General features: G+C 43.5%; 1 protein-coding gene across 2 annotated transcripts in view; it reads right to left on the reverse strand.

The window, feature by feature from the left end:
* FYN (FYN proto-oncogene, Src family tyrosine kinase) overlaps positions 1–15,274 on the reverse strand; it is a 316,221-nt gene that overhangs the window by 80,823 nt on the left and 220,124 nt on the right. For both annotated transcript variants that reach the window (XM_068231316.1, XM_068231315.1), the window contains exon 4: positions 14,330–14,587. In XM_068231316.1, the coding sequence (XP_068087417.1) occupies positions 14,330–14,576 (247 nt within the window). In that variant the 5' untranslated portion in view covers positions 14,577–14,587. The remainder of the gene's footprint in view (positions 1–14,329; positions 14,588–15,274) is intronic.

The following is a 15,274-nucleotide window of genomic DNA, read 5'->3' on the forward strand; positions in this document are numbered from 1 at the left end:
ACCTATAGACCTGTCTATCTATACTGGGGGGCCCTGTCACTACCTAAACTAGGGGCTCCTGTCACTACATACACTGGGGGGGGGTCCCTGTCACTGCATACACTGGGGGGCTCCTGTCATACCTAAACTGGGGGTACCTGTCACTAACTGAACTGGGGGGGCGCCTGTCAATACCTGAACTGGGGGCACCTGTCACTACCTGAACTGGGGGGCACTGTCACTACCTAAACTGGGGGCTCCTGTCACTACATACCCTGGGGGGCACCTGTCACTACAAACACTGGGGGCTCCTGTCACTACATACCCTGGGGGGCACCTGTTACTACCTTAACTGGGGGGCACCTGTCACTACAAACACTGGGGGCTCCTGTCACTACCTAAACTGGGGGGTATCTGTCACTAACTAAACTGGGGGGCTCCTGTCGCTACCTAAACTTGGGGGTCCTGTCACTACCTAAGCTGGGAGGCTCCTGGTGCTACCTAAACTAGGGTGCACCTGTCACTACCTAAACTATCCAGGCCAGCCCAGCATCACCACCAGCCAACCAGCCCAGAATCACTGTCAAAAAGGCCACAGCATCACCACCAACAGTCAGGCCAACATTTACTTCAACCAGCCAAGTACAGCCCAGCATCACCGCCAGGCCGGCCACAGCATCACCGCCAGGCCTTTCAGCCCACACATCATCCCCAATCCAGCCAAAAACAGTATTGCCTGGCACAGCAGCCAGTAGAGGAGAATTCAGAAGCCAGGTGAGAGGTGTCTACCATATTAAGTGGGCATTCTGCCTATTTATGTGAAATGCTGTTTATTTATGTGCCTCATGACTGCTGAATTTGTCTTGTTGGGGGCCTCATGGTTACTGAATTTGTCTTGTTGGGGGCCTCATGGTTACTGAATGTCTTGTTGGGGGCCTCATGATTGCTGAATTTGTCTTGTTGGGGGCCTCAAGATTGCTGAATTTGTCATGTTGTCATATTTGTCATATCTAACCTATGCTGAGGGAAACTATTCTGGCTACCTATATTAGCCCACTGCCTTACTGTTACAGTTACATTACAATTACCCCCCACCCATGTGATGTCATGTCCACACCCATTTTTTTTGTCGCTGCGCGCTTTGCTTTTTTGGGGGGGGTGTTGGTAAATTATCCGCACCGGGTGTCAAACACCCTAGCTACGCCACTGGAGGGGGGCACAGCTTGGAAGGGGGGGAATTGGGCACAGAGCGGCGGGGAGGGGGGGAAGCGTCCCCCCCTCCCTCACCTAGGGCCCCCCCCCCCCTTCCGCGCACCCCCCTCCTCCAGAAGTGCAGCCAGCAGCGAGCGGAGAATAGCTACAGAGATGATGCTATCTCCGCTCCGAGTCCGCATGCCGCTGCCCTGCTGGTCTCTGACTGTAGTGTGTGACGCTGTCCAATCACGTTCTCGCAGTACTTCCTGCTAGAGCGTGATTGGACAGCGTCACTACAGGAGACAGAGACCAGCAGGGCAGCAGCGGCATGCGGAGCGGAGATAGCATCATCTGAAGCTGGTAAGCTATACTCCGCTCGCTGCTGGCTGCACTTCTCGAGGAGGGGGCTGCGCGGAAGGGGGGGCCCTAGGTGAGGGAGGGGGGGAGGCTTCCCCGCTGATCTGTGCCCTCTGCCCCCCCTTCCAAGCTGGGGGGGACTTGCATTGTGTGGGGGTATCTCTGCCACCAACCTGATTGCATTGTGTGGGGGTATCTGCAGCCAACCTGATTGCATTGTGTGGGGGTATCTGCAGCCAAACTGATTGCATTTTGTGGGGGTATCTGCAGCCAAACTGATTGCATTTTGTGGGGGTATCTGCCGTCATCCTGATTGCATTTTGTGGGGGTATCTGCCGTCAACCTGATTGCATTTTGTGGGGGTATCTGCCGTTAACCTGATTGCATTGTGTGGGGGTATCTGCCGTCAACCTGATTGCATTTTGTGGGGGTATCTGCCACCAACCTGATTGCATTGTGTGGGGGTATCTGCCGTCAACCTGATTGCATTTTGTGGGGGTATCTGCTGCAATTTGACTACTTGATGAATTATCATGAGGCATGTAACTACTTGAATATACAATGTATCTGGTCGGACCTAATCTCTGTGAATAACGCCGCTACTTATTTTGTGTTTTGTATTTTTTTTTTTTAAGTCTGCCCATGACTCATCATGACCACGCCGATGTTCCAGTGCATGGTGACACCCATTTAGTTTCGCATTTAGACATATCCCTATTGGAGACTGTCCTCAGAATTGCTCACAATCTATTCCCTACCATAAAGTCATGCAAAATTTCTAAAGTACATGTGTATGTGAGCCTAAAATGGGGGGGGGGGGGGAGGGAGGAGGAGGAGAGGGGGGTGGGCCCCAGGCTGAAACTTCCTTGGTGGGCCCTTGGTGTCCCAGTCCGACCCTGTTTGCAGCCATAAACAAGATCTACCGGTAACTCTGAAGTTTCACTTCTATTATACAGGTGACTACAGTGCTGAAGAGGAGTTATATATGTTTCCTTAACTTCTTGGGAACTGCACACATTTACATCTATGCCGTGCTTGTGGCTGTTTAAAGAATAACTACAGCAAAAAATTGTAAAATTTAAAATACATGAAAACACATAAATAAGTAGTAATTTCTACCAGAGTAAAATGAGCTATAAATTACTTTTCTTCTATGCTGCTGTCACTAACAGTAGGTAGTAGAAACCGGACAGGTTTTAGACTCCTCATGGGTGATTCTCAGGTGTTTTTTTTAATTTTCAAAAGCACTTCGTGAATGGCAGTTGCTCAGTCCAACTGCCAGAATAGTGTGCAAACTGGTAGGGGGCAGTTGGCATCTTTGTATCGTATATATACATTAAATACTGAGAATCCCCCATGAAGAGATGGACTAGTCCAAAACAGATTTCTACTAACTACTGTAAGTGACAGCAACATAGGAGAAAAGTAATTTATGGCTCATTTTACTCTGGAAGATACATACTTCCTATTTGTATACGTTTACATCTTTTTTAAATTGTACACGATAGTACAACCCTGCATGCATAGTTAATGCATGCAAATGATGCTGTGTCCATGTTGTTGAAGTATACACATTTGCTTATATTTAATTTAATGCTGGGAAAAACACAAATGGAAACGGTTGTGGCTGCAAAGTTGAAATTTTCTTTTATATTTGGAAATTTCTAGAAGAGGTAGGAAGTCATATGTTAAAGGGGCACTATGGCTAAATTCTACTATTTTAGTCACTTTAACATAAATATTTGTTTTTGGAGCAATGTTATTGACATTTAATGTGGCTGATTGTTTTTTTTTACACTGGCCATATCCATTTATTGGTAATGAGTCGCGTCAGAAGATTTACCTTACTGACGCCAAATCAGCATAATCCATATTGTTGTAGGAGGCATCTGACGTTTGTCTGTTTTGTCGTTTGTTGCTCCCCCCCCTCTGGTCCGCTCAGTGAGGATTATTCCAACGACTGCACACTTTGTGCAGTTACTGAGATCTGTGCAGCCGCCGTACAGCGCAGAACACAGCAATAGCGCTTGTGTGTGCAATATTACGCTGCGGCTGTCTGTGCAGAGTGCGCACTTGAAAAGCCGATTGCTGGTTACCACAGCAACGGACAACAATAGGTGTCCGTCACTGTGCCAGCTTCAAATAAAGGGGCCTCAGCGTGAAAGTATAGAGCCGTACGGTGGCTGCACAGATCTCAGTAGCTGCGCAAAGTGTGCAGTTACAGTTGGAATAATCCTCACTGAGCGGACCAGAGGGGGGTAAACAAACGGCAAAACAGACAAACGTCAGATGCCTCCTACAACGAAATGGATTATGCTGAAGTGGCGTCAGTAAGGTAAATCTTCTGACGTGACTCATTAGCAATAATTAGATATTGCCAGTGTAAAAAAACAAAAAACAATCAGCCACATTAAATGTCAATAACATTGCTGCAAAAACAAATATTTATGTTAAAGTGACAAAAATAGAAGAATTTAACCATAGTGCCCCTTTAAACAGTTGAATATCGGGGGCGCATGCGCGGAGCCGCCATGAGCAGACGCTAGTTGGCAGAGCTCCGTCTTCGGGATCCTGAATTAGCTCTCTCACAGCCTCGTTTACAAGCAACTTCCCTCCTGCTACAACTACTACCGATCAGGCAATGTCCAGGAGAGGAAAGAAAGATAATCCGCCACCTCCCGAGGCTCCAAAGAAGCAAAACAGACAACATAAACTTACCGAGCACTTCGGGCCTGCTCCCACGAGATCCAAGATGGCCGCCACGACCTCGGCCTCCTCGCCTCACTCATCAGGGCCTAGCTCACCCAACTGTCTTCCTGAGTCGCCGCAATCCGCAGTAGAATTCCCCCTCACAAAGCAACAATCCCAACAGCTATACAAGGATATCAGTTTGCTATTTAAACGGGAACTAGCAGCCGCGGTAAGCGACCTATCCAACCAAATCAAGGAAGTGGGTGAGCGGGTGGCCACGCTTGAGAAGCAAGCAGACTCCTTAGTAGATGCAGTAGCGGCAGACAAGCTCCAACTTGACGACCAGGATGAAAAGATCTCGGCCATGGAACTAAAGCTCGAAGACCTTGAAAACAGGTCCCGGAGAGCAAATCTACGAATCCGCGGGGTTCCGGAATCCATTACGGAACTAAAGGAAATGGCCCTAAATCTCTTCTCGGCTATTCTACCACAGCATGACCCTCAAGAGCTCCGGATAGTGCGCATCCACAGAGCCCTAAGACGTCCCCGCAATGCGGATCTTCCCTGGGACATAGTCTTAAAGATACAGCATGAGTAGATGAGGGACGCCATCTTAATTGCAGCTAGGCCTCTATCATCACTCCCGGACCTCCCTAACACGGTACGTCTTTTTGCCGATCTGTCTCCCCTCACACTGGCACGAAGGAGGGACATGAGGCCCGCGACCCAAGCCCTTATCACAGCTTCTGTGAAATACAAGTGGGATTTCCCCTTCTCTTTGTGCTTCGACTACAACAAAAGGAGCTATGTATGTAAATCACTGGCCGAGGCCCACCTTGCCCTGGGTCAATGCGGCCTACAGCTACCGCCTCACGACCAGACTTCGCTTCCTCAAAGTTCCCCCAGGCCGACCAGAGTTTGGACGGAGGTCACTAATCGCAGACGCCGACGGCCCTCGGAGAATCCATCCTCACCACCCTCTCCAGCTCACTCTTCACAATCCATATGATCATGGACAGGTTTGGTATGGTTAACCGTTTGCTCTTTTCATTTTTGACTGATCCTTAGGACTTATTTTTACTTTTTTCATGTTCAACTTGCATTAAAGGGATCCAAGCAGGTCTTGGCTTCAAATAGCTGCAAGGGCTGACATTGTTCAGAAGCTCAACCCCTGCTGTTTTACAAGTGGTGTTATCCAGGCTAGGTGTGACATTCTTCAACTGTAACTGATGTTTTCTGTTTGAAGTACAATGGGGGTTTGTTTGTGGTCAATTAAGTCTAAAGAGGTAATTTCTTATCTGTTTTCACCATCTCCTGCTCAGGGACCGCAGGTCCTTTGCGGTCGGACAAAGTGGCTAATTTAACTCTTAGATGTAAAAAAATGAGGTAAAATTAAAGTTTTTTTTAATAATAAACCACGTTTTTAGAATGCATTTTTTATTTGGTATAGAGCTGCCCTGGGTGTTAAAAATGATGCTCGGTTCACTTTAAGATTAACTATTATCATTTTTTCTACAAACTTCTTCCATGTTGGAAGCATATTTTGAACTCTATGAGTATCTGCCCTATAATATTCAATATTACCACTAGGTGGCCCCCCTCCCTTTTCCATAACATACCATGCTGTTCACTCCAGCGATGAGAGGGGTGTCCTCACCTGGACCGGACATTACTCTGGGCATAAATACTCACCATTTTTGCTATAAGTTTTCTCTACGTTTCCAAACTAATACTGTACCGATTTAGTGATTATATATTATTGATATTCACCGTTCTTCCTATAAGTCTTTTGGCTAATTCATTACCAAAAACCTGTCCTTTTACGCTATTTTACTTTGATATAGGTTTTGTTACTGTTCCTCAATGTAGCCTCGGGATCCCTAAGGAATGTTATGCTGTCCCCATTCTCAGATTCACGCATGTGGGTATCACTAATATGGTCCCCTACATCTGTGAATCATCTGAAGAGGAGTTTTATCCTCTGGTTATGTTCTCTTGTTATTTGTTTTACTAACATGCTATTGTTTTTTCCTCAAGGTACCAGGTCAAACCCAAATCTAATAATAATAATTAGAGGTCTAGCCTTCCTAACCCTAGCAAAGTTATGCCATGATGTCTGCATTATTAGCTTAATTTTTTCCACTGTCTTCCATGGTCAGAATAATTTCCCATAATGTTAGGGGGTTTAATTCCCCCCCTAAAAGACGCAAGGCCATGCAGGACTATATGGCCCACAAGCCTGACATAATCGCGTTACAGGAAACTCATTTTATGCAATCCTCTTTCCCGAAATTCATTCATACCCAATATAGGCAAGTATATTTTGCCTCTTCTCCCTCCAGGAAAACATTAGAGGTTGCTCTACTTTTACACAACTCCTTCCCACTGGAAGTAGAACAGGTTATTCCAGATGAATTGGGACGGTCCTTATTCTAATAGGCTCCCTCCAAATGAAAAAAATATGTATAGTATCTTCATACTCTCACCCAAATGATCCTCTAGCCACCTTCTCAGCATGTACCAATCACCTTTTGGCCTTGACCTATGATCACCTCTATTGGTGTGGTGACTTCAATGTCGTTCTTGTTCCCAACATTGACTCCTCTACCTCTCGTGATTATAGGCTAACTCTAAACAAGCTTAGAGCTCTTCATAAAATGATTGCATCCCTATCTATGGTTGACGTGTGGAGGGAATTTCATGGGCACAACAGAGGATACACTTACTACTCTCCTCACCATCGATCGCATTCACGCATTGACCTAATCTTCACCAATACCAACAATACTCTTAATTTACTTTATGCACGTCATGTACCCTGTGCTTGGTCTGACCATGACATGGTAATGGCTCAGTTTGATTCACAAACACCTAAATTTATTAAACCTTCCTGGCGTTTAAATGAGGCAATGCTCACCAACCCTTCTACTATAAATGATCTCAACACCTTACAGAGTTCTTTAACATTAACAATACTCCTGGTATAGCTAAATCAACTCTTTGGCTATCTCACAAAGCATATATCAGAGGCCAGTACATTGGGATAGCCTCTCGAATCAAGAAGGAGCACTCAGAATCACTACGCAACCTCCAATATAAACTATCCAGACTTGTCATAGAACATCAAACATCCCCCTCTATTTATCTTTATAAATTGATTAAGGATACAAAGATGCAGATTGATATCCTTCTTTCTCGCCAAGCTGAGAAAACCTTTCACTGGACCCAATCTCGCTGTTATAAACTGCTCAACAAACCCGATCGATGGCTAGCATCCAAACTCAGAGAGAAACAGCAAATAAATTGTGTCAGAAAAATTAAACTCACCAATGGCAGGGAGTCCTGTAATCCTGACGAAATCCACGACCGATTCCTCCAATATTATACTACACTATACACCCAACCTACCCCTCCGACAACCCAAGAACTCCAATCCTTTTTCTCCACCCTCCCACTACCATTTCTTTCACCTCTCTCAGTTAGCTCTCTCAATACACCCATCTCCCAAGAAGAAGTCGAAGAAGTAGTAAAACACTTAAAGAACCACAAAGCACCAGGCCCTGACGGCTTCACGGCCTTATACTACAAAAAATTCACATCAATTCTAATCCCTTACCTCACCTCGTTATTTAATGCAATACTTAAAGGTGCAGCAGTCTCCTCCGCATTCTTAGCTTCCTCAATAACTGTTATCCCAAAACCTGGGAGAGATCCATTGACCCCCACTAACTATCACCCAATCTCCCTATTAAACTCTGATTATAAGATTTTTACTTCAATTTTAGTATCCCGCCTTAATAAAATGATGCAGTCCCTTATCCATAAAGACCAAGTAGGTTTTATACCTCAACGACAAGCCACTGACAACATCCGAAAGCTGTTAAATATAATTCATCATGCACACCGACTTAAACACCCACTAGCAGTGCTCCTTCTTGACATCGAGAAGGCCTTTGATACCTTGTCATGGCCTTACATGTTTTGTGCCCTTCAAAGATCCGGCATATCAGGCCCTTTCCTCCAAGCAATTAAGTCTTTATATACTAACCCAATTGCTTCCCTCAAGCTACCCTCCACACGTCATTCTACAATAGGAATCGAAAGAGGAACTAGGCAGGGTTGTCCCCTGTCCCCAGCCCTATTCGCACTATGTATAGAGCCTCTTGCTATCAAAATCAGGCAGGCGTCTGATATTCAGGGTTACCGAATAGGCCAGCGTACTTATAAAGTCTCATTATTCGCTGATGATCTAGCTCTGACCCTAACTAGCTCCATTACCTCAATACCCTCTTTACTAGATTTACTATCATCTTTTAAGAACTATTCTGGGCTATCATTAAATATCACAAAATCCGAAATCCTCCCTTGCAATATTCCCAACTCAATTACTGTTGAGCTAGCCTCCCGTTTTGGGTTCCATATTCAACCTAAATTTGTGAAATATCTAGGAGTCAAACTATCTAAAAACCCAGCAGACATGTTCCGGCTAAATTACACCCCCCTATTCTCACTCCTAAACATGCTCACTACATGGGCTAAGCTACCAATATCTCTAAGTGGGCGAATACACTCAGTTCGCATGACTCTACTCCCTAAAATTTTATATTATTTTAGGGTCCTTCCTATACCAGTCCCAAAGGATTCTCTGATCCCTCTCCAAAGGGAAATTTCGAAATTTATCTGGGCACACCACCCCCCACGTATATCCTCTAAAAGGATGCAACTCCCTAAATACGCAGGAGGACCAGCAGTTGCCAACATCTATAACTATTATGTTGCTGCTCAGTTAGCTCATATTCCACCTACTCAGGTTGGCTTTAACTCTCCATTGTGGGTTTCCCTAGAATCAGCACTCCTATCCCCGCACAAAGTAAAGGCGTTGGTTTGGTCTTCGCTACCACATCTTGCCAGCCTTCTCCTGGACTCCCCCTACACCCTACATACTCTTAAAATTTGGAAGAGGTATAGGTACGCTTTGGAACTGCAAGCCACTCTCTTCTTGGCTACATGCCTATTCGATAACCCTGACTTTCCTCCGGGTCTAACTACTGACCTTTCATGGCTGGCTGCTTCCCAATACACTAAGCTAATTAAGTTTCAAAGATTTGGGAAGTTAATTCATCCCACTATCCTATCCGAGACCCTCTCCTGCAGACCACATCAATTTTTCCATCTCCAACAGGTCCACCACTATTGGTCTTCTATAGGTCACCTAACTACTGACTCCTCATATACATTCTTCGAGAACTTTTGCAATTCTTCCCCTCTAGGAGGTTGAATCATATCGTACCTTTACAACCTATTAGCTACTCGGGCTCAAGACGCTATGGGTCCCGTCCTGGAGAAATGGGAAGCAGAATTAAGCTTCCATCAAACCCCAAAAAGATGGGCCCATTGTTTTGAGACTCTTATGAAAGGAAGCCTTTATTTTTCCACGCTTGAAACTAATGTTAAGCTCCTCCATAGAGCCTATCTGACTTCAGCGAGAGTCTCAAGTATTTTCCCTCAAGCTTCCGCCTTATGCTATAGAGGATGCGGTGCGAAAGGATCCTTGACCCATATGTGGTGGTCCTGTCCACTAGTTGTAAACTTCTTGTCACAAATTGCTGGTCTAATATCCACAGTCCTCCAAACTCCTTTCACTCCTACGCCTACTGTCTTCCTTTTAGGTGACAAACCTAACAATGTTAAGCACCCAGCCCATAGGCTAATTCAACATATAGTAAACTCTGCAAAAACTTACTTAGCCTCTCGCTGGAAGAACTCACTTCTTTCTTTACAACATGTAATTGATAAGGTCCACAAAACTATGATCCTGGAGAGAATGGTAGCAGTTACGGAGGACCGACTAATACAATTTACTAACACATGGTCCCCCTGGGTTGACTACGCAGACAATAGGGGGCTCCGCTACTTATTATTTTTTACTTAACTGTAGTAAAGAAATCCTGGCATATGCTCTTTTTTACTCCTGCCTATAATACATTACCTGGCTTTAATGACCTAATTACCCATTTAGTCAATGGTACCTATTATACATGTTAGTATGTTTTAACTTGTTCTTTGTTCTTACTTGCCTTTCTCTCATACGCCCCCTGCGTGAGGAATGATGAAGATGTATCTCATGTTCAAATCTGCTTTACTATAATAAAAACCTTTGAAACTAAACAGTTGAATATCATAAGCACAGACAGCAGACAATTTGTAGGTAAAGGTTTAAAACTTGTCATGTTCATATTAGTTTAATAATGAGGCAAGACTAGATTCTTGAATGTGTTAACCAGTCAAGTTATCACATTTGCATTCCTCCTGAACCACATGTATATTTCATTCTATCTAGGTTAGACAGAAGTCATTTGTTTACAGCATTGTCTAGTGCAAGAAAAATGCAGCGTCTCTTCCAGTAATCACTTTAAAACATCTGTGCACATGTGGAAATCTTTACATGGATTTTGTCTGCATTGCAAAACAGCCTTATTCTATTCGCTGATAGCATACAGTGCACACCATGCCACTCTTTAATTACATAGCATTGATCTTTTCTGCTACAGAACTCAACTCCATCCAAAATACAAATTCACAATGTACCACCCTATCCTGTATACAGAGCTAACCCAAAAAGTGTGCGTTACTGACACTTCCTTCCCTCTTCTTAGCAGCACATTTACACAATAATTTCCTATGCCACCATACCTAAACTGTGACTGTCTATTCTAGTTAAGGGGACCCAGTGGGAAACCTATTAGACCAACTTTCGGTTACTGCTGAGGCAATTTGGTCATGACCACTAATTTGTAGGGGACCAAGCAGCAAATGCAAACTCTAAAATTGCAAACTAGGACCCCTGTCCATGGCCTTTGGGCACGGTATTCAAATCAGCTACCGCCTCCCCTCACGCAGCTTTTACTAAACCTAATTGATTGGTGGTGTGGATAGGGTTTACCGCTGGGTCCCTTATTTCTTACAAATGAGTGATCGCGACCAAATTGCCAGAAACAGAGAGCAGCCATTGGTCTATGAAGTTTCCTGTCGGGTCCTCTCATCTAGACTAGTGCCATAAAGGGTTCCCCATAACTCAGAAACCCCTGTAGCACTAGATACCTTCAAGGCTCCAGACATAACAATGCACTGGAGCATCTAGTCAGGGCTGGTTTACAGTGAATGCATATACATTTTAACTGATCAGTTGTTCTGCAGCAGTTCACTATGAAAAAGCTTTCAGTTAGAATGTGTAGCTCAAATATGAGCCATAGGGAAACATTTCCTTTACCTGGGCTGCACACCATTGTCCATTCAGTTATAACTGACAGCAACTGATTAAGTTAAACCAGCACTTAGGGCCCGTTTCCACTAGGAGCGGTGCAATGCGGCTACATAGCCGCATCGCACCGCGGGTGTCCTGAAACACATGCACAGCAATGATAGAGTTTCCACAGCGTGCATGTTGTGCGGAGCGGTGCGGAGCGATCCAAGAATCTGCAGCATGCTGCAGATTCTCGCACGGCCGCATCCGCCCGCAGCCGTGTCGGGAGATGCGGAAGTGATGCAGCCGGCGGCAGAAGTGGTGCGATGCGGTTAGGTAGCTGCATTTGCATCACGTAGTAGTGGAAATGAGCCCTTAGGGTTTTTCTGTCTTCTAAAGGCGGGTAGAACATCATCACAGTGGCCTCCCATAACCATCTCTAGAAGAAAGCATGAAACATTTGCCAATCGCCCCCTTTTCGCTGTTTATACAAAGTGAAGGCTTGAGTGCTACATCCACTAAGCTCCCTGTGTAACAGTGGAGGTAGTGGCCACTGGGAGGCAAAGCATTGTGAAATCAGCAGAGGTTTCTATGATGCACCATGCAGGGCTGTTGTCAACGGTGTAGCTACTACTTTTTAATAAAAGTAGTAAGACTGCAGTTTGATAATAATAATCCAAACATTTGTATAGCACTTTTCTACTGTCAGACTCAAAGCGCTCAAGAGCTGCAGCCACTGGGACGCGCTCAGGAGGCCAACCTGCAGTGTTAGGGAGTCTTGCCTTGAACTCCTAACTGAATAGGTACCGACCCTAGCCAGGATTCGAACCCTGGTCTCCCATGTCAAAGGTAGAGCCCTTAACCAGTACACTAAATTACTGAAAAATCCAAAAACAACGGGCAGCTGATATTTCTGCATGAAATTTTGTTCCCCCTGATGTCCATTCCAGCAGGCATCATGTAAGCACATAAGAACTGTGGAAGATGCTAAAGTGGTGAGGCCTAATCAGTGTTACGTTTGGTATAGTGTTTGTTTAGTGACCAAAGTGGGTAAACATCTTGGTGTGTTTAATCACCTTTGTAGCTAGAGTTCCTATTTTTAAACAAAGGTAGCAGTACATTTATTTCTGACTGTGAAAAAGTAATAGTGCATGAGTTTCAGTCTTCTGTTCAGAGGCGTAACTAGAAATCACAGGGCTCCCCTGCAAAACTTTGGATGGGGCCCCCTACCCTGTACTCTGAATAGGAACTCTCTACAAATCTTTGACTACAAAACTTTGTATGATTTGTTATCAGTGGCTAAGCAGAACAATTGTGCAGAGAACAGATTGTTTTTCCTCTCCTTGCCCTTAGTTGTCAGTCTCTCAGGATGGGGCCCCCTGTGGTTCCTGGGCCCCCCTGCGGCTGCATCCCTTGCAGGGTCTATTGTTACGTCCCTGGTTCTGTTGGTTGTATAAAAGAGTAATTGCTGATTGAACCACACCTTTCTAGCTCCTCCATTAGGTAAATCCATGCAATGCCCTTGGCAGATGAGTGCAAATCTGTTAGTCAGTTGTGTTTTACGCAAGGGATATGGTCAGGCTTATCATCTTCTCTCCTTGATTTCCACCCATCCTATTTGTACTGTGTAAATGGTGTGAGCTGGAATTATGGCTTCCTAAAAATTGGTTAAGATGCATGGTGTATGAGCTCCCTATATGGCTAATGGTGGCCACACATGTTACAATTTTTCTGTTCGATTTTACCCAATTAGATTAAAACAATCGATTGTGGGGAAAGAATTGAGATAATTTTTTCCCCCCATCGATAAATTTGATGGAAATGGTTGTTTTTCTCAATTAAAATCAATTGGAATGGTTGGAAAAATCAGATCAATTTTGTCAGAAATTGAATGGTGTGTGGTGGGTTATATGAAAGTAATTTCAACCTAATTTTAGGTTTACATTCAAGAATAAAGAAACTTTATTTGTCAAAGTGACACATTCGATAGAATGTATTTCTTCAATGTAATAAATAAGGGCCCATATGCAATTCACTTTTTTCTCCTGAGTTTTCTTTTAGAGGAGAATTTTTCATTTTCAATTTAAATTAACTTTTTAGCACTTTGCAATGGAAAAAGTAACACAAAGTAGGTGAAAAAGTAGTGTTCAAATTATTTTGAGTATTTGTTTGCTTGCTGGTGGTGTAAAAGGCATTTTATTTACAAGTTGAAAAATATCAACTAGGAGAAAATTCAGGTGAAAAAGTGAATTGCATATGGGCCATAGTGTTGTAGATTAAAATAAATAATGAATATATGTGTCCATGTAAGGTACATTTTCTAAGGCTGTTTGTGTTGTGTGCCTTTATACATAGTACCGATGGCTCAGGGCACCTTATACACATTTATATATATATATATATATATATATATATATATATCTCAAAATCAAACATACGTGTGTGGTACATTGGTTACAAGAGTCTAATTTTTCATTTGAGCGAGAAAACAAATCTATATTTTGGAATCGAAAAAAAAAAAAATTGTAATGTGTGTGGCCACCATAAGACTCTAAATGCATGCTCCAAATAAGGCTTGATGTTTAAATTATCTGCTATTGCAATGTGTGGTACACTGTAAGAGTAAATGGGGACCATTTTGGTACGTCTGATCATCTTTGGTACCAATTTATTGCAATAGTATTTGAAGTAAGAGTTCCAATTTTACAGCAACAACAGCAAGCTCTTAATTCCTTCTGTGAAAAAATCATTATATACAGTATATGTATATGAGTCTACAAAGTACAATTAAAAGGCTCTCTAACAGAGACCATAAGCAGTAGCAGCAATGTGCCTATTACGTTATAGGCAGCATGATGATCTTACCTGTTCCACCTCTTGTACGTAATGTTCCTGTGTGTGATGAAGAATTCACACCACCAAAGACTGTAAGTCCCTGCCCTGCACTCCCATGGAAGTTATTGTAGTTTGGAATGGTGGTCACAGTGAAACTGGGGTAGTGCTGTGGAGTGGGGTCTGTCCCATAGCGATATCCTAAGCTTTGTGTTAAACTGTTGTCTCTTTCATCTGTCAGTTTGGTTGCTTCTTTATCCTTGCATTGCACACAGCCCATTATCTATATTCCTGAAATAAGAGAAAAACAAGAATTAAACATATGGATATAAACTCAATGTTTAGACAGCTTTCTGCAAATGGGAGTCCAACAACTTCAACAAGTTTATAACAGTTTTCAAAGTGAAATACAACTGTGACTAATACATTCATCTACTAACCCATTCTTTTTCTGTACAGTGATGGGAGCACAATAACAATACAACACCAACCGCATTCACAAAATGATATGGCAATGAATAATGCTTTTACACATTCCTGCTAAAGAAGACGATCCACCTTTGTCAATAAAATGGAAGATTCTCTCAACTAAACAGTAGTGATAGAACTAGAATCTAACTGAATACTAGGAACCAGGATTCAGAGGATTCAGCTTTCAAAATCCCATTGCCACCAAACTCAATCTAGGCTTGTACACTCACAACTGGATACAACCAAGGTGCATTTAGAACAGATACAAGGTTAGACATCTAAAAATCTATTCATTCAGATAGTTTTCCAAGGCCAGAGACGTGTTTAACTGAATAAAGCTAAAGAAGAATTAACAGTGCCTCACTCCCTGTCCACTATGCTAGTGCCCAAACAAACCATTTTCTGGAGAGTGACCCATCTGTGGACTTCATGAGGATTCCTACCCAAATGAAGATGAGTTTTACTCTTCTCTGTAAAACCTCAGACACACACTTGACTAAAGTTGGC

The sequence above is a fragment of the Hyperolius riggenbachi genome, chromosome 4, assembly GCF_040937935.1.
Source record: "Hyperolius riggenbachi isolate aHypRig1 chromosome 4, aHypRig1.pri, whole genome shotgun sequence".
NCBI classification, from domain to species: Eukaryota; Metazoa; Chordata; class Amphibia; order Anura; family Hyperoliidae; genus Hyperolius; species Hyperolius riggenbachi.